The sequence below is a fragment of the Melanerpes formicivorus genome, unplaced genomic scaffold (assembly GCF_026170545.1).
Source record: "Melanerpes formicivorus ecotype bairdi unplaced genomic scaffold, bMelFor1.0.p_v2 SCAF_6, whole genome shotgun sequence".
NCBI lineage: Eukaryota > Metazoa > Chordata > Aves > Piciformes > Picidae > Melanerpes > Melanerpes formicivorus.
In genome coordinates, this window is record NW_027142358.1 from 14803954 (window position 1) to 14831593 (window position 27640).

Consider the following 27640-nt stretch of genomic DNA (forward strand, 5'->3'; position numbering starts at 1 on the left):
GTTGAGCGTGGGCACCAACTCGCTGTATTTAGCCATTGTAAAAGTCAGGTGCTTGCTCTGTCAGTATTGTTAACACTGAAGCCTAGACAATGTTTGGCTTGTTACTCATCCACACCAACTTTCTAATTTTGTAAAATAAAATCTTTTTATATTTGTAAAATGAATCCTTTTAAAGTTCCGTAAAACTAACAAAGGAATGAAAAAAGTTGAGATTTTTTTTTCTTTGGATGGGGATTTTGGTTTGTTTTTTAGTATGAAGCTTATGTCCTGTTGTCTCAGCTGGCTCATTTTTATATAATGATTGGACTGCAACTTTTTTGACTGCAAAATGCTCAATCCTTAATTTTTGAATTTGCCTTAAGCACTGTTTTTCAGTGCTTGCTTTGCTGATTCTTAAAGATGGGGGATACATGTACTTAAAATATACATAATGGTATTGAAAATGTGGCTCATATTTTATGAGCCAGTTCTGCCCTTGCCATTTGGCAGGTGGTCTGACTGGTGCTGTTTGTTCCCTGTGAGTATGCCAAATGGAAAGACATTGTAGGGCTCAGTGTTTCTAAATTACCTTCAGAAATGTGAGCAGCATTTCCCTTAGAATGTTAATCTGTGATCAGACATGCCAATGAGGAACTCAGTTTATGAATTTACAGAAAAGCTCCCTGTTACTTACATTTAATAATTTTAAAGATTGTATTTCCCAAACATTAGTTTGAGGATCAAAGTTAGCGTATGTATTCTGTGTCAGAGAGGCATGTACTTGTGGTGACTTAAATAACTTATTTAGTAATTAGTTTAGGTATTTATTCATTGTGAGTTTTGTTTGGTTTATTTTTTTTTATTTATTTGTTTATAATTTTCTTTAAGTGTCATTATTTTGAGGCCAGCATATTTTAATTTTGAATCCTTAAGTGTTTGGGAGCAACAGAGTGGCTTATTATGACCAGAAGAGGGATAGTGAAGTTTTAATTTGGTGACAGCGGTTTGAGATTTTTGTTCATATAGTTTTTTGTCTCATTCTCTTCAACCAAAATTTCTTGAGTGCTCTTAAAGCACAAGGAAATGCACCAGAATTTTCTTTGAACTGTTTTAGATGTGAAAGCTGTGGGTCCATATGGCCGCAAAAGCCCTGTATAAAGATACTGTTTTGAGCTCCTAGCACTTTCAAGACCTTTTAGCTGGCTAGAAAAGATGAAAACTTGACCTCATTATGTAGGTGATGAAGTATACTGATTATTTTAGAGTGCTTAAAAGCTGAGGGAAAGGTATTCTAGATGTTCCAAGGGTTAACGGTGTATTGAATATTCAGAAAAAATATAATATGTATATTCCAATATAGTTATGATAATTTGACAGTTCATTGTGTGGGTATTAAAATTACAGCTGCTCAAGGATCTGAACACTTTCTTTCTATTACATTTCATTTAATACACTATCTTGGACAGTGAGATACTTTGGAATAGCAAAGGAACAGTCATGTGTGAAGGTCATTATGGTGGGGAATGGCTTTGGGAAAAAAATTGTCAAATACTACCGTTTCTGAGAAATGGAAACTAGCCAACTAAGTGAGGGGCTGTCTATTCCCTTACTCTGTGCCTTCTTTTCTTCCTCCCTACTTTTCTTGCTCTAGCATCTTAAATGAGCAGAAGGCTGCTGAAGGTACTGCTCAGAGATTTGAGTGCAGGTGCGACATGAGGTTCTTGCTTTCTTGTAAATGCTCTCTTTTGTTTGCTGTGGTACTTGTAATTGACAGCTAGGCATTAGGTTAACTCAGCTGTTCCTGTACAATGCTGGCTCTGGATCTACCAGGTGCACAGTTAGTAAATTGTCTTCAAGCTTCAGTGAGGAGGGTGAGAGGGTAGTTCAATTTCTTTCAGTGTTGATTTCTTTAAGTCATATCAAAAATGGTCCGTTACTACCATTAATAATAAGGCTTTTGAAATGTGGACGCATCTCTAATGAGAATCTATCTCAACCCCTTTAACATGGGCCACAACTTTGCTACCATATTATACTGCATCCACAGGTGGTTTGAAAACAAAAACTTCACCCTCATTTAAATGACCAGCTAAGAGCAAAGAAGTTTCTAAAGTTAAGGAGACTAATGCCTTACTGTAGCTTTTGTTTTCACCATCACTTTCTACTAATTGTTAAACGGAGTACGAGAGGACATGTATCTGCATTGAGGTTAAAATAAATGGACAAGTGTTTCTTTGTATGTTCTAGGACAGCAGAGGAAAATTTTGGGTGCTGTAAACCAAAGTAAAAGGGTGAAGTCAGCTTTAAGGTGCTGTGTTGCACTGTGTGGGGACAGAAGCACACTGTAAACAGTAAGAGTAATGTGGGTGGAAAAAGTAGCACTAGAAACCCTTGAAGACAGCTGGTATTTACAGCATAGCCTATTACATAATCTGAAATGAAGACATTTTCCCTATATTGTAGCAGAATAAATAATTCCTGTATTTAGGCAGAATAGTGTCAGAATTGATCAGTAAGCATCATAGTATACACAGAAGCATCAAATGTTTCAGGTTCTGTGCCTTTTGTGTAAAGCACTATGAGGTCATAATCTAAATCAGATTTCTGGAATTATTCCTTTACTGAAAATTTCCATACAGCTTTCATTCTTAGGTGACTGAAAAAAAAAAAAAAAAGTAAAAAGCTTCTGCACCCTAGCAAGTGGAGTGAAACCCTATTCACATTTTTTTCCTAGGAAGAAGGCACTAGAAAACAAAAAAAGATATGTAGGTACAGACTTACGTTAAAGGGTCATCTATAAGTTCCTTAAATCAAGTTGTATTTGAATTTACCTTGGTGTCAAGAAAATTACTCAAATTACACTGCTGCTTTTCAAACCTTTTACCACTGGCAGAAAATAATAGATATTTCCTTTCATTAGGTTTTTCTATGCTGAACACAAGATCCTTGGTGTTTGAATCTATCCAGTTGTGCAGAAATAACCTTATTATGGCATGCCTTCACACATGTGCCTGTATGTAGAAAGTTAGGTGTTACTTGTTTCCATCCTGTGCAGGTCTGATTTTCTGCAGTGTTTTAAAATCTGTTCCTTTTTGCCACAGAGCATGTGATTTATTTATTTATTTTTCATTTCAAGTCTCTTCAAGTAATCATTGAACAGATGAAGTAAATTGCTGTTAAAATTCCCTCAGTGGTGATTCCATCTAAGCCAATCGCAAGTAGTTTATTAAAAACAAACAAAATGCCACTTTTCCCTGGTGTATAGCTAGGAGAGCATGAGAGTAGAGAGCTTTGACCCCACAGTTTTGCATTATAGACTCTTTTCAGATTCCTGAGTAAATGATATTATGTACAAACTCGACAAGTACCTCTCTATGTGCGACATTGTAACTTCAAGCTTTTATGTTATTTAAATGTAGTAAAATGCACCCTGTATAAAACTGCAGGTGCTGCTACACTTCTATTAGACCATGGTAACATTTGCCTTAGGAAAACTCTGAGGCTGGTGAAAGAGTTAAGCAAAGCAGCCACAAACCATTTTCAGCTTCTACTTTGCAGATACAACCTTTTAAGCATACCTACATTTACCTGCAATGGCAATCGTTTTGCATTTTAATGACAAATCAAGTACGCTAACTTGCATTTGAAACGAAAGTGCCTTAAATGTCTCTGGCTGTCAGAATGAGATGTTAGAAGCTTGATGAAAAGAGAACAAAGAAGACAAAGTGTGAAGCCTGAATACAGAGCAAAATGAAATAAAACCTTGTATGGCCTGTCAGGGGTGTCAGTTGATATTCCTATCTAAAGCACATTATAGTATTACTTTGCAGCTCATAGCTTACTCATCTGTCTTTTTTAATTCATCACATTCTAGCCCACATCTTTTAAGTCCCATGTGTCAACAATGGAAGAAATCTGTTAATTGACAAATGAGTGTCACAAATGTGAATTGGTGCCTTTACATCAGAGGCAGGTAGTCTCTGTTGTTTTTTGTCGGCTCTATTATTGGCATAAGCCAGTGTAAGACATCTGTCTTTGCCAGAATGAGAGATGACAGCCAAAGAAGGGCTGTCATTGTTTTAGTGCATGTTCATTCTGCTGAGATACTGTATAAAGATAAAATGTCAGTTAAAAGAATATGAAAAACTATCGGGAGGAAGTCCTTAAATTACTTGAGAAGGGGATCCGGGAATTGGTGCCAGAATTGAAATCCGAACGTTCCAGTTTGCATCTACCACATCAATTTAAAACTAATACTTTCTGAGTAACTGGGTCAGTTTATGAGGCATTTAGGAAAACGTTATGTTGTGTTGGCATAATTAGCTCATAAGATGGAAGGAAAAACATACCTCCACAGGATATGAGTTTATTACAAGTTCATTTTTCAGACACGTATAGAATTGTCTCAATAAAAATATGCCGTGCAGCATCTCTGGCGTTGATTTGCATCTGTTTTGAAATATTGAAATTGCTCCTTTCCAATTTCTTTTTCTGTTATAGTTCTATTTTAGATTGATGAATAACATAATGAAATAAAAAGCATAGCCAGCTGTGAGTTGATGAGACAATTAATAGGAAGAAAATTATTAACGTAGTTCTGGGGTGTCTAGAGGGTGTACAGTATGCAAAAGTTATTCTCAAATCACTAAATCCCTTTATTGCAATAAATGACTTTTTAATATCTGGTAGTGAAAGTGAGAGTAGGAGAATGTTTTAATGGAAGAGGTTGAAAAGGGAAATAGAATAAAAATGTTGTAAGAGGCTGCCATTTTGCTTTTTATTTTTGCATCAAAAGTCATAAGATAAGATGTATCAGCACGTTAATCTTCAGCAACTTAAACAGCCGTACGCTTTTGGTGCTGCAGGACGCTCCCTTTGTGTCCTCCTCCTTCCAGAATGACCTGTGGCTTCTAAATGACCTTGTCTGAACTTTAGGATTTTTGAGGGCTTTTTTTACAGAAGGTAGTAATGGACTAAGTCTTGATCCATAGTAAGACTGTCTGTATTGAAGTTTGAACAAAAATTGTATTAAAAGGCTTAAGTAGAACTCTTCATAGAGTAGAGGTTCTCAATTTCAATGCTACTTGATACAGGTAGGATTATTAATTCATAACTTTGTAAGATTTGTGCTAATTTAATTATTCTTTAAATATTTTTTAAAAAATTTGCTTCCAGCAAAAAGCAGCAGAGTTTTTCCCTCTGATGTTTTTCCCTCCTCTCCCTACCATCTAAGGTGGGGCCCTCCAATTTTGTTTGTCATTGATAACTATGTTTATCTCCGTGGTGCCTCCTGGCTGTTCTACTTCAGTCCATGGTAAATGTTGATTGCAGTTTTAATTTTAATTCTTGAGAGCAGTAACAAGGCTAAATATATGTTAGTGAAGTTAATAATATGTGCTAGTAATTTTGTGGGTCTTTTGTGTCTTAGGATCTGAAAAGCTGAGCATGAGTAGAATGCAGATTCCTCTTAACTCTTCAGCTAGAAGTATTACTGCTTTGTAAATAGATCCTCCTTAAAGCTTACTTCCCCCCTCTCTTTTTTTTTTAAAAAAGAGGCAGCTAGACATAGAATAGAATAAACCAGGTTGGAAGAGACCTTCAAGATCATCGTGTCCAACCCATCAACCAATCCAACCCACCTAAGCAACTAAACCATGGCACCAAGCACCTTATTGAGTCTCCTCCTGAACACCTCCAATGATGGTGACTCCACCACCTCCCTGGGCAGCCCATTCCAATGGGCAATCACTCTCTCTGTATAGAACTTCTTCCTAACATCCAGCCTAAACCTCCTCTGGCGCAGCTAGAGACTGTGTCCTCTTGTTGTGGTGCTGGCTGCCTGGGAGAAGAGACCAACCTCTGCCTGTCTACAACCTCCCTTCAGGTAGTTGTAGAGAGCAATATGGTCACCCCTGAGTCTCCTCTTCTCCAGGCTAAGCAACCCCAGCTCCCTCAGCCTCTCCTCATAGGGCTTGTGTTCCAAACCCCTCACCAACTTCGTTGCCCTTCTCTGGACTCATTCCAGCAAGTCAGCATCCTTCCTAAACTGAGGGGCCCAGAACTGGACACAGTACTCGAGGTGCAGCCTAACCAGTGCAGTGTAGAGGGGCAGAATGACCTCCCTGTTCCTGCTGGCCACACTGTTCTTGATGCAGGCCAGGATGCCATTGGCCCTCTTGGCTGCCTGGGCACACTGCAGGCTCATTTTCAGCCTACCATCAACCGGTACCCCCAGGTCCCTCTCCAGCCACTCTGACCCCAGCCTGCATGGGGTTGTTGTGGCCAATGTGCAGAACCCGGCACTTGGATGTGTTAAATCTCATCACTTCTCAAAGTTCTTTAGAATTCATTTGCTTTTAAAAGATTATAATATTTGAAGAATTATTTGAAGCTTATATATATAGTTTATATGCCTAAATTGAACAACTAATTTTTTTAGTGGAAGCCTTTTTCTTCTATTCCCAGCCTTAATGGTTCTAATTAGATGTTTAAATTTCCAGTCAAAAGCCATACTGTTGGTGCTATGTAAAGTGCCAGGCACATCTTTTTCAGGCACAGTTTTTAGAAGTGTTCAAGTTTAAGTTCAGTTTCCTTTGAGAAGTGGAAAAAGAATAGTCTCCATTTTAGAAATGGCAAATCTGAGACCTGAAGGGGCCTTGTTGATAATAGATGCCAAATATAAATTTCAGCCCATCATGCCAACTTCATTAACGGCTTCTGCATGTTGTGAGAAGTGATGGTTGACACGTGTCCACCTGCCAAATCTGTAGTGATCCTAGACGTAGTTTATTGTCAGCTGCTGGACTTTGTATTGCCTGATATTGAGTATATCAGCAAGGTGATGATACAGCTGAGACTCAAAAGAAAGTTAAAAATTTAATGAATTGTAGATGTTTCTCGTATCTGTTCCTATGTGGTTGAATGGTATATGATCATAAAAGTAGTAGTAATAACAAAAAAGATGTGCACTGGGGCTTTATCTTCCATTGTTGGACTTAACTTTTTTTCCTAGGTAAAAATAAAGAGATTGTCAGTAAGGATAAGTAGGAAGAACAGATCTAATCCCTTTAAAGGAAGGGAATGAACTTCACCATGACACTTCATATTTTGGAAATACAGTTGGAGCTAGGTAAGATACCATCCTCTTCCACCCCCGGTTCTTACTGCAAAGTGCCCTGTAGAGTCTACAGAAAAAAATTCAGCTTGTAGAATTCATGTGTGGATGCATGTGTTTGTATCAGTGTTCTCATTGTTACATCAACTCTAGAAGGGGAAGATACTGGAATTTAAATGCAGAAACATTTTACATGTGTGTGTACATAGCCTCTTGGCAGTTCCTGCCTTCCAACTGCCAGTTGTCATACAGAATCGGAAGCAGAAAAAAATTTATTGGGTAGTATTTAGAAACATGACAGTGGTAATGACTGGATCTCTGATTTCAGTTATCACCTACTAAATTTTGGTTAATATAATGCATTTGTAGACCTGTTGAATACACTTGACATGATGTTTAAAATATTTGAAACTGCACTGTTTTGTAATATCATATGTTGACCACCTTCTTTTTCCTGTACGCATCTGGTGCATGGCAGCAGGCATCCCATGTGACCTATAAAAACTTCAGTTCTGCTAGTTTGAGGGTTTTTTTCCTCAGCTGAGGAGAAGAAATTAGTCTGAGACTGCAATACAAACACTGGCTTAATGAGATACTACTCTAAGATCTGTAATTCACCATTTCCCCCCTTTGCGATTGATGTGTAAACAGCATTTTAAGCTTGATTCCTGTTGTTTGGCTTTACCTTTTCATTGAAAATTCTTGGGTTTTTAGTTGCCTTGATGACTTGGGTGCCCTTAAAAGTATTTCAGTAACAAATTACCCATAGTCATTATGTTTCTGTAGAATGATTGGGTGAGATTTAAGGTGGCATGTGTGATTTTTACACCATTTCTATTGTTAAAGTGGCAGAAGTTAATGGCTAAATTCAAATAACTTTAATTTCTGCTTTACTTTCTCTGCAAACATGCTATGCACTACTATTTTAGGGTTATTGAGGGGGATCTTTTTTACAAAAAGGTTTCCTTTTCCAAGTATTGGAATGCTTTGTTGGAGTGCTGCAAAATAGTTTTCCATTTTCAATATTCTATTTTACTAGCCATCTACTACTCCATACTTGAGTAGTAATCATCACGACATTTAGTTTGTCTTTCACAGTTGTGAAAATACAAGGTTTGAAGTTCCATCCACATCTGCATGCAAGTAATATAGGAAACAAAATAGTCTCCAAATATGTACAGACCACTGCAAATAACTTCTTTGTCCACATCTTGATAGCTGCATAGACCAGTCTGGGAGTTGTGGGGGAATAAATGTCATCCTCCTTTCAATAATGGTGAGGGATCTATGTAGTAGCTTCAAGGTGTAGTTGAAGTTACCATAGAAAAGGATGAATGTTTTCTATTCCAATTTACACTTGTTGAGTGTGAACCTAAAACTCATAATTAATTACAAGGCGCAGAAAATGGCTTTGTTACATCCAGGTTGTGTGTAGGCTATATTTATCTTCCTTTCACAGAGATATGTTTATCTTAATGGAGGATTCCTTTAACATGAGCCCTCCATCATTTTTATTTTTCCTGGGATGTTTAAAAAATGAAACCTAAGGCCTGGGAAGTCTTCAAAATACAAATTTCAATCATAAAAGAAGAACACTAAGTTTTAACCAACTTGCAGGTCTTGTTTTTCTCTTTTATATATTTCATAGTTTAGAATCTTCTGATGGGTGGATTCTGTTCTCTGTCATCAGTTCTAACAGGCTTTGTCTTCCCTACCAGAATGCTGAGGTTTTGGAGGGTGGGTGTTTCACTTACCTGTTTTGATAGTGCTGATGATAGTATATTGTTTTGCAAATATAGGTAACTCCTCTGCTGCTCCATTTTGCTAACCTTATTGATTCCTCTGTACTCAGTTCTTCTCAAATCCCTCCTGTGCTGCCTGGATGCCACCTGGGATGACCCAATTTTGGACAGTTTTGCTGGCTTCCACTTTATTTCTCCAAATACTTCTAATCTGTGTGAGCACATAAATGTTTCCTTCACTTCCAGGTATTTTCTCTTACTTGATAGTGTGGTGCTTGCCAACCATGTGTTTCTACAGCACCAAACTGTACTTCTGCGTTTTCTTTCAATCAATAGGACAATTACTGCTTTTAATAGCTTAAGGTGGAGCTTCTTCACAAATATGTCTTATTTTGTATACTGAAATTTTGTTCTAGATGGTGCACCTGTTGTCCACTTGTTAGGTCAGAAGAGTGTATGCATACTTGGAAGACCAGAGTGGGGCAAAAAGGTAGCATGTTGCTTTTCTCTCCTTGTTAACTTTGGTAGGTCTAATGTAAAACAGTGAACAGTCATGAACTTTAAACTAGGTGGCTCAGGAATTTTTATGTTGCATGAGAAGACAAAGCATATTTTATTTATTTGTAGAGGAGGAAGTTAAATACTGTGATAGTTACTGTAATATATAAGCCCCATCAGTAATGAAAGTCATGGAAGTATATTAACTTAAGCCTTATGTTAAGGGCTTATTCTTATCTTCTTGTTACTTCTCATGAATGTGTCATCAGCCATCATTGTCCTGTAAAGTGATTTCTTTGTAGTAATCGGTGGTCATTGTGGAGAACTGCAATCAGAATAAAATCTAGTTTAGAATTTGTGGACAAATAATAATTAGGTGACTGGGAAGAATCAAAAAAACATTACCCACTTTCACGAAAGCCAGAAAACCAGGACAGTCTCAGAGAAGGGTAAATGTTTTTTGTTCTTAATACGTGGTTTACTTTGAGTTCATGATTTCTGTCATGCAGTGCTGTCCAATTGGATGGTCTGATTGTCCTTCTGGCATAGAATAGATTTAAATGTGAACAAATACAAACTTACTTCACTGGAGAGGTAATAAGATGACAACCAATGAAGTTTGTGTTTGGAAAGAGTAGAAAAAAGTTTTATATAGATACTGACTTTACATTTTCATAATGCTTTGTAATGCTTTCTCATTGCATGGCTCCTGTAGGAGGCTGGTGGTGGGTTATGTGAAGACAAATGTCTTGGGACCAAAAAGACCCTTTTCTGCCAAAGCTGGAAGATGGTTCTGTCTCTTTTTAACTTTTTTTTTTTTCTTCTTCCTTCCCTCCTGCCTTCCCTCCCCCTCCTTCAAAGAAGTCAAAGAAAACTGCTGAACTGACAGAAGAAGAAAATATGATTTATGATGACATCACATATTACCCAAGCAAATCTGTTTTGAGAAAGATTATTTTTTATGTGTGTTGAAATAAAGAAATGGTGAATCATTCTTGAAGGTGTATTGGTTCAGATTCTTCCTTTTTTCGCCATCCCCCCCCCCCCCCCCCCCTTACTTTTCCTGTTCTGCTTTGTCTGCCTTCAAGGGTCATAATATTGATGCTAGTTACAGAAAGTTGTTAAATTATTTTCAATCCTTAAACATAGCTGCTTCACATGGGTTGATGTTATGCAAGACTAATCTCTGCACTGTTGCTGGAGGCTATACTCAGCTGCTACTTAATAGCATTGATAATGATTTGCTATCTCCAGCAACATTTTGTTACAAACTTTATTTGGAGGTTGTATGCTTCCTTTGCTGAAGAACTGTATCAGTCTCGTCTACTGATGGAAGTTGGTTGTTTTCAAGCGGTATTCCATTTATAGATACGTAACTTGGTTAAGCTGGCCTTCTATCAAATACTGTGAATAAGATAAATCACAACATTTGTGCAAATGGCATCATCAGCCACAGAGAAGAAAGCCGATTAATAAAATGTGGGCTATTTTCCAACACTTAATAGGTTAAAACCAATGCTAACTGGTAAAGTTGGGTAGATTATACTAGATTTGCAGATAATACTAGGTAACTGGGCTAAAAAGGAGTTCAGATTAGTTATGTGAACAATGGAAAAGAGATAATGATTTGGTGTAAGTCAGACTGCGACATGAACAAAATTGTGAGATTATGTACTGATACCTAGGCTGAGACACTGGAGGAACTTGGCTGATGGGTACACATGATTCCAGAGAGGGAAATGTTACACAAACCTTGTAAAAGCCTTTTGCTTTAAAGTTAAGTCAGAAATGAAAATTTATGACTCTTTCATTAAGTTCTTTTAGTTTGTTTTTCTTTACTCTGAGGAAATACAAAATGTATGGAAAGAATTGTGGAGGTGTCCAAACTGGGTCTTGATTAATGTTGCTTTAGTCTTCCATAGCTGATACTCATTATCCAAGGGTACTCTCCCTAATGGCTCAGTGCTCCATGCATCTTTTTTACTAAAAACATAGATTTAAGTAGCTGTTTATACAGCACACCTCATGCTAAAAATACAAAACTGCCAATGGTACAACCAAATTCAAGCTGACTGATATCTGTATCCATACTGAGCAATCTCTTGTCCATTTTTTTTCCTCCCATCTTGTAGTATAGGGTAGTCTGTGGTATAAAATGTGTCTAAACTTCTTTTCCTATTACATACCCTTCTGAATATGCCCTTACATGTTTCCAGCTAATGCTGTTTTGAGAAGGAGGGGCAGGATTTGCAGTGGGATGTATGTGTTTCAGAAAATAGTTTGAAACTTGGGAGTTCTGTGTTGTATCAATCAAGATGCATCTGATCAATTTGTCAGAAGTGTTTTGCTACTACAGAAATACAGGAAGAGGAAGGTGCATGTCTCCACAAAAGTGAAATGTGGAACCTCACAGGTAAGTGGAATGTTGTCCATCAGCAAGACAAGGCCTTCAGGCTTGTTCAGTGCAAAGCACTGACTCTCCTGTCTTAACTTTGTGAGCAGCCATAGCTTTGCAGGGAGCTAAGAATTAATGTATAGTACTTCATTTCTGTACAAAGAAGCACTGCTGTATGACTACTCTTAATTTCCCCTCCTTTTGAGCAGTGGTATAATATTACTTGGTAATTCTTGAAGAGTCAGCTTGATTGACTTCTATTTTAATATGTTGAGTCTCAACCAGTCTCCCTTTAACCTTGTCAGATCTCTCTCTGTGGTGTTCTTTCTCATATTTTGAAGCAATTAAACTCTTGCAATGTGAATTGATTTACACCTCAATTTTGGTAAGTATTTTTAAGAAACATAGCTAAATCAATGCTTGCAGAAAAAAACGCTGATTTTTCTAGGGAAGACCCTACGTGTTGTAGACAGAGCTGTGAAAACTGAGTCCCTGCAAACTTCATCAGAATCTATATGACTGCTATAAAGCTTTTTTAAATTATCCATAGAAAAGATGTACCAGTGTAGCACTAGTATAGTCTGCCTGTACTGTAACATAGACGGTCAGGGCACATGAAAGGATGACTGCTTTTTCCTTCAGTTAAATGGCAGGCATATGGCACATGCTTAGGCATATTCTTAATTGTATTGTAATGCAGGAATGGAATTAATGTCATTATGTGTTTTGCTGAGTCAAAACCTTGGTGGATTCCTATACTCCTGTTTCATGGCGTTAACTCTGTACCGATGTTCTTTCTTTTTGTTAATAGCGATCAAGTCACAAAGCAATTACACTCCCAGAAGCTGTCCTTTAATAACCTTTGTCATTTGTCAGAGTGCATTAGGCCTTTGCAAATTTTTGCAGACAAGCTATTGGTCTTCATGAACTAATAGGGTGTTCTGATGTGCCAGCTCATCTGACTTGCCAAATTGCTCTTGGTTCAGAGGGGAGCTCACTTCAGAGTAGAGAAATATTTTTCATCTCTTTCTATTAGAGCAAAAGATTTTCAAACAAGATTAAAATCTGACTTACTAACAATCAACAAAAAATGCTCATTTAAACCCTTTTGGTCTTCCAGTTCTGCAAATCTTATGTTTTAAGCTTTTCAGTTGTCTTTGGATGTGAATGTAATTTATGTTAAACTAGAAAATGCATAATGATGTTCATGTGCTAAAGTGTGGTGATCTTATCCTAAGAAGTATTTATGATGCTACACCTCTGTGAGTATTTGGGACTTAAGACACAGGTGGTTATGCTACAAAGGTATAATTCAGTGTGTCTTCTCCAATTATTTTGTTTCTTTAATTAGTGTTAGAACTACAAACAGCCAAAGTGTATTTCTCCTAGCAATTTACCAGCATTTGGCGTTGGCATGTTCTTACATTACTTGCTATAAAGGAAAGTAGTTGAGAGGGATGGAGAGTAACTACCTGTAAAGCCATTTAGTATTTTATGAACTGTGTAGTGTTAAGGATTAAAAAAAGTGATAATTCTACTGCAGTTTTGGTAACTATAAATATATACATTTCCCTTCACTCCTGACAACCCCTTCAACAGAGGGCTCTGACACTTGGGGTGCATATTGCATCTCTACTTCAGGGATTGCTCTTTTCCTGGTTAGGTCATGTTGAAACCTGATGAATTCCTTTTACTTTGTAGGTGTGTACACTGCAAATACACTCCAGTATTGAATTCTTGGGTACACAAGGAGACAGATTAAGTATGTAGAAGCCAGCCAAATAAACATCCTTTCCTGACCTCAGACTGGAGCTGGGATATAGCAATATATACAGTTTTTAATAAAAGTAGCCTGTGTTCTTTCAAAATATTCAAATGGGGTTTTAGCATTGTTACTACTTGGAAAGTAAAGCTTTAACATAATCTGCATCACACACTTGTTCTGAATGAGTTAATCTAGAGACCATGTATGTCATCAATGAACAATATAATTCACAAGGAATAAATTTAAATTACCAGGTAAAGAACTATTACAAAAAGATACTGACATGGATGGAAATGTTTTTTTATTGTAGTCTCTGGTCTTTGAAGCAAACATTTATTTATTTATTTGTTTTAAAAAATTACTTATGCCACCTATTCTACTTTATTATTATTGTAACAAACTGGCAGAAATTGTACTAATGCATTGATGTCATTTCTGTTACATCCTTGCTCAGTCTGTTGCTTGCAGCAGTGTGCACATTCTGCAAGTCTGGCTTGTTGAATTCTTACTCTCAGTATTGTGTGCGTGGCTTTATTCTTATTTTACAAATTCCCATCTGGCAACTAAAGGGAAATATTTTGTTGATGGATTAGAAAGGTTCAAGGTTCTTGGAAGTTTGCACGTCCTTTGAAAAAGACAGGTTATTTTTTTTCACTCTGGGCATCTGTCTCTCATAAGCTTATAAATTGCTCTTGAAGCTAGATAGAAAAAATACCGAAGGCAACATCATATTTAAGGGTTTAAATGTGCTGATTGGAGTGTCTGAGAGTCTAACCTCAGGCAAAAGGTCTCCAGTTCAGTCTTTTTGACTGATGTGGAGCGGTCCACTGCTAATAATTCAGTTTTTAGACCTACTAAATGAAAAATAGGAGACTCCTAGCATTAGTATCACTGTTGATCTTCCCTAGAAAACATGAACTCTTTGTATTTTGATGTGTGTTCCCATTCTTTACACAGTTAACTGTTCCTTATTGTAGCCACTGCATCTGATTTTTTTTTTTTTCCCCTTAATGAGCAAAGATTTTATATCTACAGAAATCATAGCTTGCTCTGAAAGACTTTATGTTCACTTTTAGTCTGCTCCATTTGGGTAGTAAATAAAAAATGGCTAGCACTCTGCCATTAGTCATCATTATGCATCACTCCTGACCATGCTTATGAGTAAGCTGCTAGAGTGTGCACATGTCTTCAGTTTGTAGCAAAATGAGGCTTGGGGTAATGTAATATTTTAAATTAACCTAAGACATATTACTTTTTTATTTAAACATAATTGATTTTTTGGGGTTTGTGTGGGTGTGGTTTTTTGTTTTTTTTTTTTTTTTGAGTGATCATGGGAGGGTTGAACAACTGCTCTATGATGTGTAGCTTATCCAAACCTCTTAAGAGCACAGACACAGTAATGAGGAAACAACCTTTTCTTCCACTGATGATCATGTTACTACTATTTTAAACTTGTCTGTGTTACTTTATATATTGTTTTTCTTCTGGACGTTTCCCAGAAAGTCCAAAGAAATGTTTTGGATAGAAAGTTGGCATTTGATAAATTATTTAAAGTAAGATAGACTCCATTTGATGCTAATACAGTTCTAACACAGTACCCTTAATACTAAGCTTGTATATGGGGTATGTATTTAGAATAACCCTGAAGGTCAGGTTTTAAGTGCTTGTGTTATAGATCCTTGTTGAAAAAGATACAAAAATATTAGTGAGGATCAAAACAAGTTTTAAAATGTTAATAATTTTCTCTATCTGTGGAAATGAAATGAACTTTGGTAGCAGATACTATCTGTCTTATGGTTCATATAATGTTAACTTAAATAAACATTTACAAAACTGAGCATTTAAAAATTGTTCTTAAGCTTCCTCAGACCATGATAACCTAGTTTAGCTGCACTCTTCTGAAGCCAGTCCTCAAACAGAGGGAGGGAGGGATAACTGGGCAATTACTGTGGCTGCAGAAGGTGTTGGTTTTGTCCTTATTATTTTTTCCTTTTTAACAGGCTCAGAAGTGTTAATACCTGTGTGTGACACTTGCAAATCTGTGTAGAATAGATAACTGAAACTGCACAGAATATGTTTTTAATGATTTTCTGATAAACACATCTTGCCTCCCCCTCACTGTGTCTTTGAGGCTCACTTCAGTCTTTTTAGGGTGTCTGTACCATGTGCTAGTTTTGACCACCTTTTTTTTTTTTTTTTTTTTTTTAATAAATTTTGGTTTTGGTTGCTAAATTATACCTAAATAATTCTAAGTGAGATGTCTGTAGATCAATGGACACCATTTCCATGTCAGTGTACCAGGCTTTCTCTCTAAACAAAAGTAATGTGTTTGTGGTTTGGTAGGGAGCATAAAACTTCCTCCGTAGAGGAGAAGAGGAAGTGTATTTCTTCCCAACTGAAGATAATTAGGTTGTTTTAGTTAAGTTAGGTCATCACATTAGCTATTTAAAAGCACATCAGGAAAGTAAACAGTGTGCTTTGCTAGTCTCTTAATTTCCTTAGATTATAACAGGGGAAAGAGCATGTGGAACAAGACTCTCATTTTATTTGGTGCTTAATACTCTAAAATTGTGCATGCTTACTAGGACTGCCAGCATGGAAGATAATGAGGCAAATGTCCTCTCCTGAACTTAGAGAATGTGAATTCCCTTATTCAGTCACGTTCCAGCTTTGCTATTGTTTATCAAGCATACTGTAAAATCAGAGAAATTGTCTCTGTTTTTGGCAAACAGGTGCCTTGTTTCATATTTTTGCTGATTCTGTGACACATGGAGCAGTCTGAGGCAGTTTCTTGAAGATCTAGGTTGAAGAGGGCAAGAGCACATCAGGCTGCTTTCAGTCTTAGCCTCCTATGAAGTTTTCTGGGAGAAGTATACATAGTGACTTCATAGGGAACTCAATTGTAAGTATTTTGAGTACTTCCTATTTATGAAAAAACAAATGGATGTCACAATCAAATCTGGTGAAATAAGCCAAATGTTGAAGGAACCACAAAGTATCAAGATACTTTTTTTTTTTTTTTTTTTTTTTTTTAAATCCTAGTGATATTTTTTAGTCCAGAGCTTCTATATATTGCTGTTTTTACTGTGCTGACAGACTGCAAACTGTTTTTCTAATGTGTAAAGTTTGTAATCTAGGTAGAACTTGTAAAGCCATTCTCTCAAATTGAAACACAGAACTTAATTTGTCTTCAAGTGAGCAACAAACTCTGCACACTCTTCCATCTCTGAAAGGGATGTTCTCCAGCTATATCTTAAATTCTGAAATCTAGTTGCAGTGTCATTATTTCAGCTGCTGCCTTTCTGGTTTCCTCTTTCCCAGTGAGACTGGCCTGAGTGTAATATTTCTGAATGCTACGGGAAATGACTCCATCCTTTTCATAGCAAAAAACCTTTTCAAACAGTGGTGATAAAACTCTTACTTGACATTTAGGCTGAGCTTGTACCTCCTTGGTTTCATGTAAGTGTTTTTGTTTTGTACCTAGAGCCTAGAAGGACCTTTTTGAAGGCTAATTGTATTTTATTGATTTTGATTGACCCTTTATTTTGCTTCCATTTCTTATTCACATCCTCCCTATTCCATTTTTATTATTGGACTTTCTAAAAAAAATTCTTACTGTTGAATTACATACAGCCAAACTGGGCAACCTTCTCATCCTCCCCCACTTCCCTTGCTCCCAGTCATAAGGCTGATTAGCCAGAGTGATGAATAAGGAAATGTGGACATTGAACACATTACTTAACCTTTGTTTGCCCTGCACTTACATTTGTAAGACAGAGACTGAAATACTAAACCACACAGAAAGCTGAAGCTTAATGCATGTTGGTAAATTGCTTTCAGTTGCCAAAGGTACTACAGAAATACCTTGTTAATGTTGTCTAAATTATGTCATTGTTTGGTCAAAAAATAGAATCAAATCTGATCTTGCTTGTATTGTTTTCCAGCTGCGATGATCTTACAACAGGGTGAAGTTGGTAGGGGTCTGTGTTTTGATAGTATTGGTACAGCGTTTTATTGTTAATCAAAGATAAAAGCATTTCTGGTCCAAGAATTACAAAGCATGTTTTGTATATGCTGTATAGAGTTAAATTTCTCTTCCCATGTTCCCTGAGTAAATTTCAAATTAACACTAATAAATCACATTGCAGCAGTTGGTAAGAAGTGAAAGTACCTTAATAATTAAATAGTTATTTTCAGCTCCCCCTTCCTTTTTATGTGATGATTTTCTAGACTTAAAATCAGTGTGTCTGATGCAGGCTACCTAAAATATATAGTTCTTTCAAATCAGCTTTACTTACTGAGCTTTTTCTAGTAATGGAGCTCTGTCAGCAAAAAGCATATGCACCAGCAAATGATGAACGATGGACTTGTGTCAAATGGAAGCTTGAAAGGTGCTTCTGTCGTTAGATGGATTAGTCTGAACCAGGAGTTCAAAACTCCTCAAGTGTAATTGTTTCAGAAAAAGGGTATCCCTGGATTGATAGAGGAGAGTAAGCACTGATAGAGGGAGGAAGAACTACTTCATCAGGTTAAAGTGAGGGTTTACTAATCCACAAGAAGGATAGGCTTTGTTGTCACAAGATTGCTTGCCTGCTATTTCTGTGAGTTTTCTTTTTTTTTTTTTTTTTTTAATGTGGTATTTGTAAAGATTTAACTTTGTGTCAGTAAAACATACTGACATTTTGGGATTTTTTTCTTGCAAAGTTTGCAAGATTAATTCCAGTTATGTGGCTATTGGCAGCAGTAATTCCAAAATAATCTGTTAGATTTTTGACACACTTTCTAAAAATGTTGGTTCTTGTTTCAGTACTCAGTGTGCTAACTATGAAACCTCATTAATCTGCTATAATTGTTTTATCAGTTGCTGGGTAATTAAGATAATTAGGTATATGTGGTGGGTTGAAATTAGCCCCCAACTAATTTGAGAGAATTGTTCCCCCAAATAAATTGCCAGACTAGCTCAGTTTGGAATGGAAGCAAATGAAGCTGTCTGGGTTTTGTGGCATTTAGTATATCCTGTCTTAAGTGTGTTGCTTTTTAAGTGGTTTGTTTCTGCAATAATCACCAAACCCTTTCAGCTTGTTTCTAAACCAAACCTTCAAACTGTAAGTGGATAGCTATTGCAATGCAAGATATTCTCGTGTAAACTGTGTGTAAATTGTAATTTTATATAAGTAGTATTCCACGGAATACTGTAGTTCATTGTTAAATGTATTGTGCTTTCGTGTTGTTATTGTGTAAATCATTGGGGAGAAAGAATTTACAGGTAAATAAATTCATATTCTTAAAAATATTTTTCCTGATTTTTATGTATCATTTTGCCTGTGCTTTAAATGGGTGTGCCTTAATAGTGTTCAACAAAAGAATAACTATAAGCAGGGAGGCTTTCACTGCTCCCCAGTCTTTCCGTTGTACTAGTTTTTCCTTCTCTTCTGCCTCTGTGCAATTGTTAGCCTTCATGTGAACTGAAAGGTACTTCAAAACACTGGAAGAAAATAGTCTGAAAGCTTCATGCACATTTGCTTCGTAGTAAAGAGAAGTGAAGAAGTTGAAGACTTTTTCCACTGACAGGTGTTTGTGTGTCAGAGCAATGAATGCTTTTGATGACAAACCCACTTGCTTTTCTTCGTTGTACTCTTCTTTCTAAATATAATAGAGGGGAAAAAAAAAGGCATATTCTGACAACATAAACAAAAATTCTCCAAACTGTATAATAGAAAGCTTACTTTATTTTTTAAAGAATAGTTTAAAATTATTTCAATGGCTATTCACTTTCTGTGTAGGGAAAGAAGGCATCAGTAGAGGAGTGCCTGGGAAAGGTAAAGGCATCTGTGAGTTGTATTCCTCGTTATGTTACAAAAATATTGTCATCTGACAATTAGTTGATGAAAAATTGCATTTTCTTATCGATTGCATTTCCTCCATCTTCAAAACAGTATAAATTGATAGAGCCCCATCTTAGCATAAAACTGTTCTAAGTCACTGCTTATTTTTAAAAATTGTTTTCACATTCTTAATTCCTGATGTGAAAGTATGCTAGCATGGCACATGCCTGTTTTCCTTATTTGATTAGTTGATAATCTGACTAAAAACAGTAATTGAAGGTTATTTTGCAGGTGCTAAGTGTTCTGATCTTTGGTTGTTTTCTTGTGTTAAGCCATGCAGTGAAATCACATCAATTGGAATTGTAGATGCATCAATAGCACAGTCAAATTGAGCATGTGGAAGAGATTAAAAAGATTTTTCTCAACAAGAGTTGAGAAAAAAGATGACTTAGATAGTAAGCCTGTGCTTTCAAACAGATTAAAATAATTCCTATTTAATTTGGAAACTCAGAAATGTAAATTAAAAAAAATCACCTTGTTTGGTTGTAATAAAATTATTTTTTTTCAATTCCCAGTAACAGTGGAAGCAACTTGAATGACGGTAGAACACATTGTAAAGTGAAGTCTAAACTTAAGTAGACAAACATTTGACACATGTTCTGGCATATTTATCCATGCAGGAAATACAAGCAGATGCTGTGTAAACTGTACTGCAAACTAAACCTGACCCAGTCACTTAAACCAGCCTTCCCCAGGAATACTCCTGATCAAACCATAATGGCCAGAAAATATCATAGAATACTATGCTATAAAATACCAGGTTACTCTGAAGTGTGAATTGAGCAGAAAGTAGGTTTAATCTAAACTAGTTATTGTCTTCTACCTCAAAACATTTTCAATATATATGACCCAGTTTCTGAATAACTTTGAAAAATATTTTTAGATCATCATTGATGGGCAAATGTATTTTTTCAGGATTTCTGGAACACTTCACTTTTTTGTACAGCTTGTCTGGAAGATATTTTATAATAGCCTTCTTTCAAAGCCTGGTAAAAGTTCTCTGAAAGTATTTTTTTTATATTTACCTTTAAATTTTTGTCAACGTGCATAAATTCACAAATGTATTTGAAATGGATTGCCAATGATGTGTCCACCTTATTTCTGTTAACTGCTAAAATAACAATTTCTCAATGTTTCAACCTAGAATATTGCACCCATTAGGTCCTGCAAGTGCAGGAAAATAAGGAGTGTGGTCCTGCATTGAGTTGCTTAATGAGGAAGGTAGTGGGTGCCTTCCGGCATAATCCTACTGAGCACAGAGCTGCACTATCAGCACATCACTCCCTGTTATGTGTTATGTTCAGGTAGCCTGCAACCCTATCACGGGGGCCCTATATTGTGTTAAAGGCTAAAATGTCTGCTGCAAATGCGGTACGTTAAAGTTGCAGCTGGCAACTATTAGGGAAAAGTTAGGAAATGTACAACGTCCAAGGGTTTTGAAGGAGAGACTGAGAGATAAGTTAGGTGTCATGGCACCTGAGCAGAGGATATATTACCTGGTGAGAACGTCCAGACAAGCTCTCCAGAACGTCTTGTCATAAAGAAGGTGAGTTTTGCATCCTGGCTGAAGCTGCTGAAGCTGGCCCTTGTGTTTTTCTGTTCACCTTGAAACCGTGAGCTAAATCTTACGTAGAAATATCATAAACATAGGAAGGTGCAAACAGGATTGTCTGCTGAATCACACTGCATAACTGCATAGAGGTGTAGATATAGAAAAGAATGCATGCTGTGTTGAGGTGATGTATAAGTGTAAACTTCGGATCAGACTTCAGCAGTGGTAGGGTTGCTGCGTAGTTTAACTGCCACCACTATTGCAGTGATGTATCTTTTAGTGCAGGAGCATTGGTTGGAAACTAAGGTACCCCATCAGTAGGAGTTCTGAAATTCTTGTGGTGGAAAAGAGGAAGAACTGAGTAGCCAAAGTATTACAGAAATCTTAAGGCAGTAGTGAAAACCAGTGGGGTGGGCGATTTTAGACTGGCTTGTCTTTTCCGTGCTTCCTTTGAAAAAATAACAAAACGGTGACCTGAAGTCATGCTGCTTTGCTCTCATGTGAAACTATACTTTGCACTATTTCAAATCCTTTCAGAAGTAAACTGTTTTCCACGTCCTTCTGCCCCCAATAACTTCCTCTTGATGTTTAAGTTATAAACCAGTGATATGCCTGAGTAGAGCTAGTCACAGATGCTCTGCCAGCATGTGACTGGTGTGCCTGAGCTTTATCATTCCTGCTAACTGACCCTTTTACTAAAAGTTTAATAGGGGATAAATTCACATGTGAATCCATAATCCCCTCAGTTGTGCCAGAAGGATTCCTTAACAAGCAGGCAACAAAGAGAATCTTATACAGCTGGACTTTTTTATTCTTCCTCCTCTTCATTCTCTTTCCAAATTTATTGGGTAGACTACTTCAAGGATATGTCTTCAACTGTCATTGCAATATTTGTTTGCGCATAACATAAGCAAACAAAGGCAATATATTCAGTGTGGCTTTCAGAGCAGCTGTATGCATGGAATTCAATAAGTCTTTGAGCTTTTGAGTACAATAGGTGGAAATATTGTATCTTTGAACTATTTATTATTTAATATTTCTACTTACTTGCTATAACTTAAGTATTGTGCTTTCATAGCATGTTTCTCTTAAAAATTAAATGAAATGCTTATTTTGCAGTATTAGTTTATAGAAGGCTTTTCTGTAATTTCAGAATTTTGTATGTTGTTTGCTACTTTTGTGTGCAGAAGCCTGTAAATACAGATACTGCAAATATTTTTTCTAGAAAATGCTTTTAATCAATTCTGTTACTGTTATTTTGAGTTTGAAAAAAGAGAATTGTTTTTCTCATAATGTTCTGTTGAAGTGCCTTTAAAGTGATGATATAATCACTTTAATACATTTAAAAGCTTCAGGGTTGCAACATTTATTTGGTAATGCTCATTGAAAGAATGTTATGGATGTCTGGAGGCTTTCTACTTTTATAAAAAGGACATTGCTTTTTGTGGCCTATGTGAAATAAAGCTTAATTTTTTAATTTCATATTATGTTTCTGGCATGGAAAATGAGGAACTATGCGTCATCTCTGTACAGTACTTTGTTTTCAGAACAAAAACCTACTGGGATATGCTAGCTTAAATTAAATGTCCTCAGAAGCTTTTGTTCCAGAGTTTCAACTTCCCCTAATTCCATTTTATATGCAACCAAGTTGTTGCAAAGAGTTGTTACTGGAAAAATCCTGCTTCTTTTATCAGTAGGCAACTACTTTTATAGAATACTTCTTTCCTGCCAGACTTGTCACATGCTAAAGGTCTCAGTAGCTTTAGAACTCGGCATTTCCTTGGTGGAACCCGTAAAAAGTGGTTTTGTTTTGTTAATTTTTAATGGAAGTAGGATGCAGCTGTCTTTGGCAGGAATAAATTCAGTGTGAGTATACTATCCAAAGGGAGGGATATGTGTGTATGTAGAGGGTGTATGTCTGTGTAGGAGGGAGGCCTATTTGGAGTGAGAGCCAGGTTGTGACATCAAGAAAGTCAGCTTCATGGAGTCTCACCAGGTAGTGAAATGTTGCTGACAGTGTCTGGTTCTGATTCTAGTTCTGGATTGGTTTTTCTTTTGTGTGTCCTTAAATAATTTGAGATACTGTGCACCGAAATATTTTCATTTCTGAAATACGGTGGATGCATTATCTTTCAAAAATTCAGCAACTAAAGTTTCTTTGCTTTCCTCTCTGTGCTTCCTGTTCTTCCCCCTTCACCTCAAGCTGAACTGTTTTAGGGGGTGTGGATAAATAAAATAGTTTTCCACTTAGTAGGTGTTTGGAGCTGCCATCTCCTTAATTTGGAAGGAACTTTTCTGTATTTTGTGGTGATGGTTCTGAGATCTGAAAATAAATTTACATTCATCAAATTTGGCCAGCACATACTAGAACATTTTGGCACCTGCTGTTAATGTCCTTGGGCATCTGTATGGTTGCAGCAGATGTTTTCCAGCCTCACAAATCACGAGATTCACCCAGGTCATAGCAGCAGTCAGCTACTGATTGGAGTAGCTGGCTATTGCCCAAGAAGGCAAACAGCATCCTGGCTTGTATTAGTGTGGCCAGCAGAACTAGGGAGGTGACTGTCCTTAGGCACTGGTGAAATTGCACCTCAAATACAGTGTTCAGTTTTGGGACTCTCATTAAAGAAAAGACATTGCAGTGCTAGGTTTGTCCAGAGAAGGGCAGTGAAGCTGGTGAAGGAGCTAGAGATAAAGTCTTTGGAGGACTGCCTGAGGGAACTGGGGTTGTTTAGCCTGGAGAAAAGGAGGCTCAGGGAAACCATTCTTGCTCTCTATAGCTACCTGAAAGAAGGTTGTAGTGAAGTGGGTTTTAGTCTGTTCTGCTGAGTAAGAAGTAGAACAAGAGGAAATGGCCTCAAGTTGCACCAGGGGAAGTTAGATTTGGTATTAGAAAAAATGTTTTACTGAAAGGGTTGTTAAGCATTGGAATGGGCTGCCCAGGCAGGTGGTTGGATCACTATACCTGGAGGTAACTAAAAGGTGTGTAGATGTGGTGTTCTGTGACATGGTTTAGTGGTGGACTTGGCTGTGCTGGCTTAATGGTTGAATTTGATGATCTTAAAGGACTCTTCCAACCAAAACAATTCTGTGATTCTAACGTGGTGAAAAGAAGGTGAAACTGAAAGGTATAACAAAAAGTAGGGTTTTTTTTTGTTTGTGTTGTATTGTTGCTGTTTGGGTGTGGGTTTTTTTGTGGGTGGTTTTATTTATTTTTTTTTTTTTAATATTTGAGACTGAGTGAAATACTCTTCTCAAATGAAGCTGTTGAAAATAGGGACAGCTCTGGGACACTGCTGAATTTGATTCCAAAGTTCGCTCCATTCTTTTTTCCATTTGTGAAAAAGCAGCACCAGGTAGGAGAGCTGAGGAACTGTTGCTTCAGAAAGAAGAATATTCTTCTGGGGTTATATGGTGTTTGAAACAAGAGTCTTTTCACACTCTGCACTAGGATGCAGTTACTAATTGGGTGTTTAAAGTATTCTTGAGATTGTTTGACCACTCAGACAGGAATGGTTCTGGATTGCCAAATTGTCCTAGCAATGACAGGCATGGAGGTGGGTATATGGAGGAGAGTTTTGCATTAATATTTTGCGGCACAAACCTATCAAGTAATCCCGCCTGCATTCTCCCCTTCCTGCTGGTGTCCAAATGAGTACCCTTTAGCATGATGCAGGGTTGATACAGTTCTTACCGGTCTGCGTTTTTGTTTTATTTTAAAAACTTGTTCTGACAAGTCTCTTGAAATGGCTAGAGGAGACAGCCCAGCATCCTGAGCAATCTGGATCCTGGAGCCTGGGTGCCATAATTGCGCCTAAGCACTTGAATAAGAGTAATGAAGTATATGAAAAGGCTTTGCATGGAAGAAAAGGTTAGGGATTCTCCAGAACTAGAAGCTGTGGGGTCTGGTTTGAATCTGTAAACACTATTTGTAGGGTGTAGGTGGTGAACTTTCACCACATGTTGTTTCAGCAGGCTATCCTGCTGTGGTCTGCTGAACTGCTGTTCTTTTTCCCTTGGGTACATCAGATGTAACTGAGAGTGAATCTCTATTACTGTTCTTGTTGGGAGCAGCAGTGGGATTTTAAGTGCAAATTCCCTAGAAGTCTGTGCTTACTGATCACTGATTTGTTCCACAAAGTGATTTAGGCACATGCAAGATAAGCTTTTTGAAGAACACTAAATTAAGCTGAAAGCTCTATTTTTTTACTATACTTGCACAAACAAACTTTAACTTCTAACAAAAAATAATTATGGAGGCCTTTAAACATCTTCAGATCATGTGGGTAGTAGCCTTTTTACTCTTACCATGCTATTTGGGGAGAGGATTTAGTGGGAGGTACATAGTGGAAGGAGTATCTTGACAGATTATTGGCAATATGAGGATAATGATAGCTTTCTGTTTGTGACAGCTATGTTGTATTTAGACCAGAATTGCTTGTTATTGTGCTGGGCAGAACATCCCAGCTTGTTGTTCAATAATTACTACAAATAAACTTGCATATAAGTTGTTTGTGGTGCATGCTTTGTTACCATGATGAATGTCATCACAAAAAAGCACCCAAGAAAATCAGTGATATATGCTGTGCTGGTTGCAGCTCCAGGGCACACACAAAGCAAAGGTAGGTGGGAAGCTTGTGATGTTCCTGTGTCAAGATTGCAACAAGTTGGACTCTTCTTTCTAATAGTAAGTGTTAGGACAAGAGAGAACAGCTTCAGGTTGCACCAGATTGGATATTAGATTGGATATTAGAAAAAAAAATTCTTCACTGAAAGGGTTCTCAAACACTGGAATAGCCTTCCCAGGAAGGTGCTTGAATCCCCAACCCTGGAGGTGTTTAAAAGATGCAGAAATACAGAGCTGAGGGACATGGTTTAGCACCAGACTTTGGTAGAGTTAGATAACAGGTGGGCTCTATGATCTTGAAGTTCCTTTCTAACCCAAATGATTGTACTATCTTACATGGCCCATTTTCCAACTTTTTGGTTCCTTGGGGACAGTAAATCCTTAATAGTAAATCACATTCTGTTTACAATTTTGGTAGCGCCTCTTTATGCCAGAGAATCTTGAGGGTTTTTTTAACTTCCAGTCATTTCATCCATACATCTCTAAAGAACAACATCCAATTTAAAATTCCAAATGACCAACAAGTAAAGAAACCAAATTAATCTAACTTTTAAGCCTTTCTCCTACAGTGATAAAATTGATTGAAGTTTTTCCAAAGCTACAAGTGTATTCTTTCCAAATGTAAATATATTTGTCATTGCCATCTGTGTGTTTTAGGGTGTGTTAAACCTACTCTTTTTCACAATGTCACAGGCTTTTTGTAGGCCCTGTGTTTCTCTGGGCCTATGGCACATTGCCAAAGGCTAACTATATTGCCAATAAAATAGCGCTTTACAGAACTTTCATGGAAATTGCACTTCCACTCTTTTATTCCAACTATTTTTTCTTTATTTGGCCCCATGTTTTTATGCTATTCAGTGCATCTTATTCATACTATCTACCCAATATAAAAAAATATAAACAGATACCCTAATTTTGATAAATAGGTGATAGAACTCATGATATACCTTTAATTTGAAGATACAAAGCTTTCTGAAGAATTCTGTTTTGTGTTATTAGCACTGAATTTAAACTATCATCTAATGAATTTGTAACCTAAATTAAATAGGTATAGATTAAAATTTGACCTTTTTCTTGACACTTTGCAGTAGCAGTGTATTAAAGGTAGCTTTGTAGCTTAAAGAGTTTTACTACTTTACCATGTGTCAGTACTTGTCTAAAAGCACTGCCCAAGTGATGCAATAGTATTCTACACTAATTGAGTTTGACATTTAAGCTAAGACTGTAATGTTATAATTTTTATTTTTAGCAGGTTATACTCTGCTATCTAATGGTTTGTCTTCTGATGTAGCCACTGGTGTGCTAATGTTAATGAAAAATGGAAGCAAATGGAACCTATGAAGGTAGTTTTACTGGCTGAGCTGCATGGAAATAGTACAGAAGTCTTCATGCTACTCTTAGAGATGCTGCTTATTTAGTGTCACTGGTAGCAATACTACCAGTTATTTGTCTTGAATTTCAATTGTTTATTAAATTTTGCTGCATCTTTAATGGTGAAACAAGTAGGAAGTGTTTACGCTGAGAAAATACATTCATTGTGCTGTGGCAAGTGGCCAGCTTGTTTTCTTTCAATGCTCTATTACAACTTTTTAATACCATTGTAGTCATCTGAATGTTTTTGGGTGTCTGGTATGCATTATTTCTAGCCATTTTAATGAATTATTACAGTTATTAACTATGACTACTGGTTTATAGTGGCTGTAATCCTTGAATGTTGTCTGTTACTGTAGTTTAGGACCACTTTGTTAGAGCATTAGCTACCTTCTGGTTTGCATCAAGGTGGCTGTCTAATGGATCATTAACTGCTAGTGAGGCCTGGGTCCCTGAGGACTTGTGTGCAGCAGTTGTGGTATGAGAAGTAAAGCTCATAGAGCAAGCAATCTGAATAGTGAACCCTGCAGTGATGTAAAATGAAGTTTTTCTGTCCTCAAGATATCTTGGCTTTTGCTATAACACTGGGTTGACACAGGTGCAGTGTGTGTTTTAGATGCTTTTAATGGCATGTGTTGATGGAATGGAGACTCCTGAAGCAAGTGCAACTGTTCTCTGTTTATAATGCTGATCTTGATACTACTTGGTAGGG

The 27640-nt window shown here is 36.9% G+C and overlaps 1 protein-coding gene across 3 annotated transcripts in view; it reads left to right on the plus strand.

Moving 5' to 3' along the window:
- Positions 1–27640, plus strand: part of LRMDA (leucine rich melanocyte differentiation associated) — a 661266-nt gene that overhangs the window by 15580 nt on the left and 618046 nt on the right. The window contains exon 1 of one of the 3 annotated variants that reach the window (XM_068139881.1): positions 22750–22796. The exons of the other annotated variants lie outside the window; for them this stretch is intronic. Coding sequence (XP_067995982.1) covers positions 22765–22796 — 32 coding nt within the window. The 5' untranslated portion in view covers positions 22750–22764. Of the gene's footprint in view, positions 1–22749; positions 22797–27640 lie in introns of those variants that run through there. 3 annotated transcript variants of the gene reach the window in all.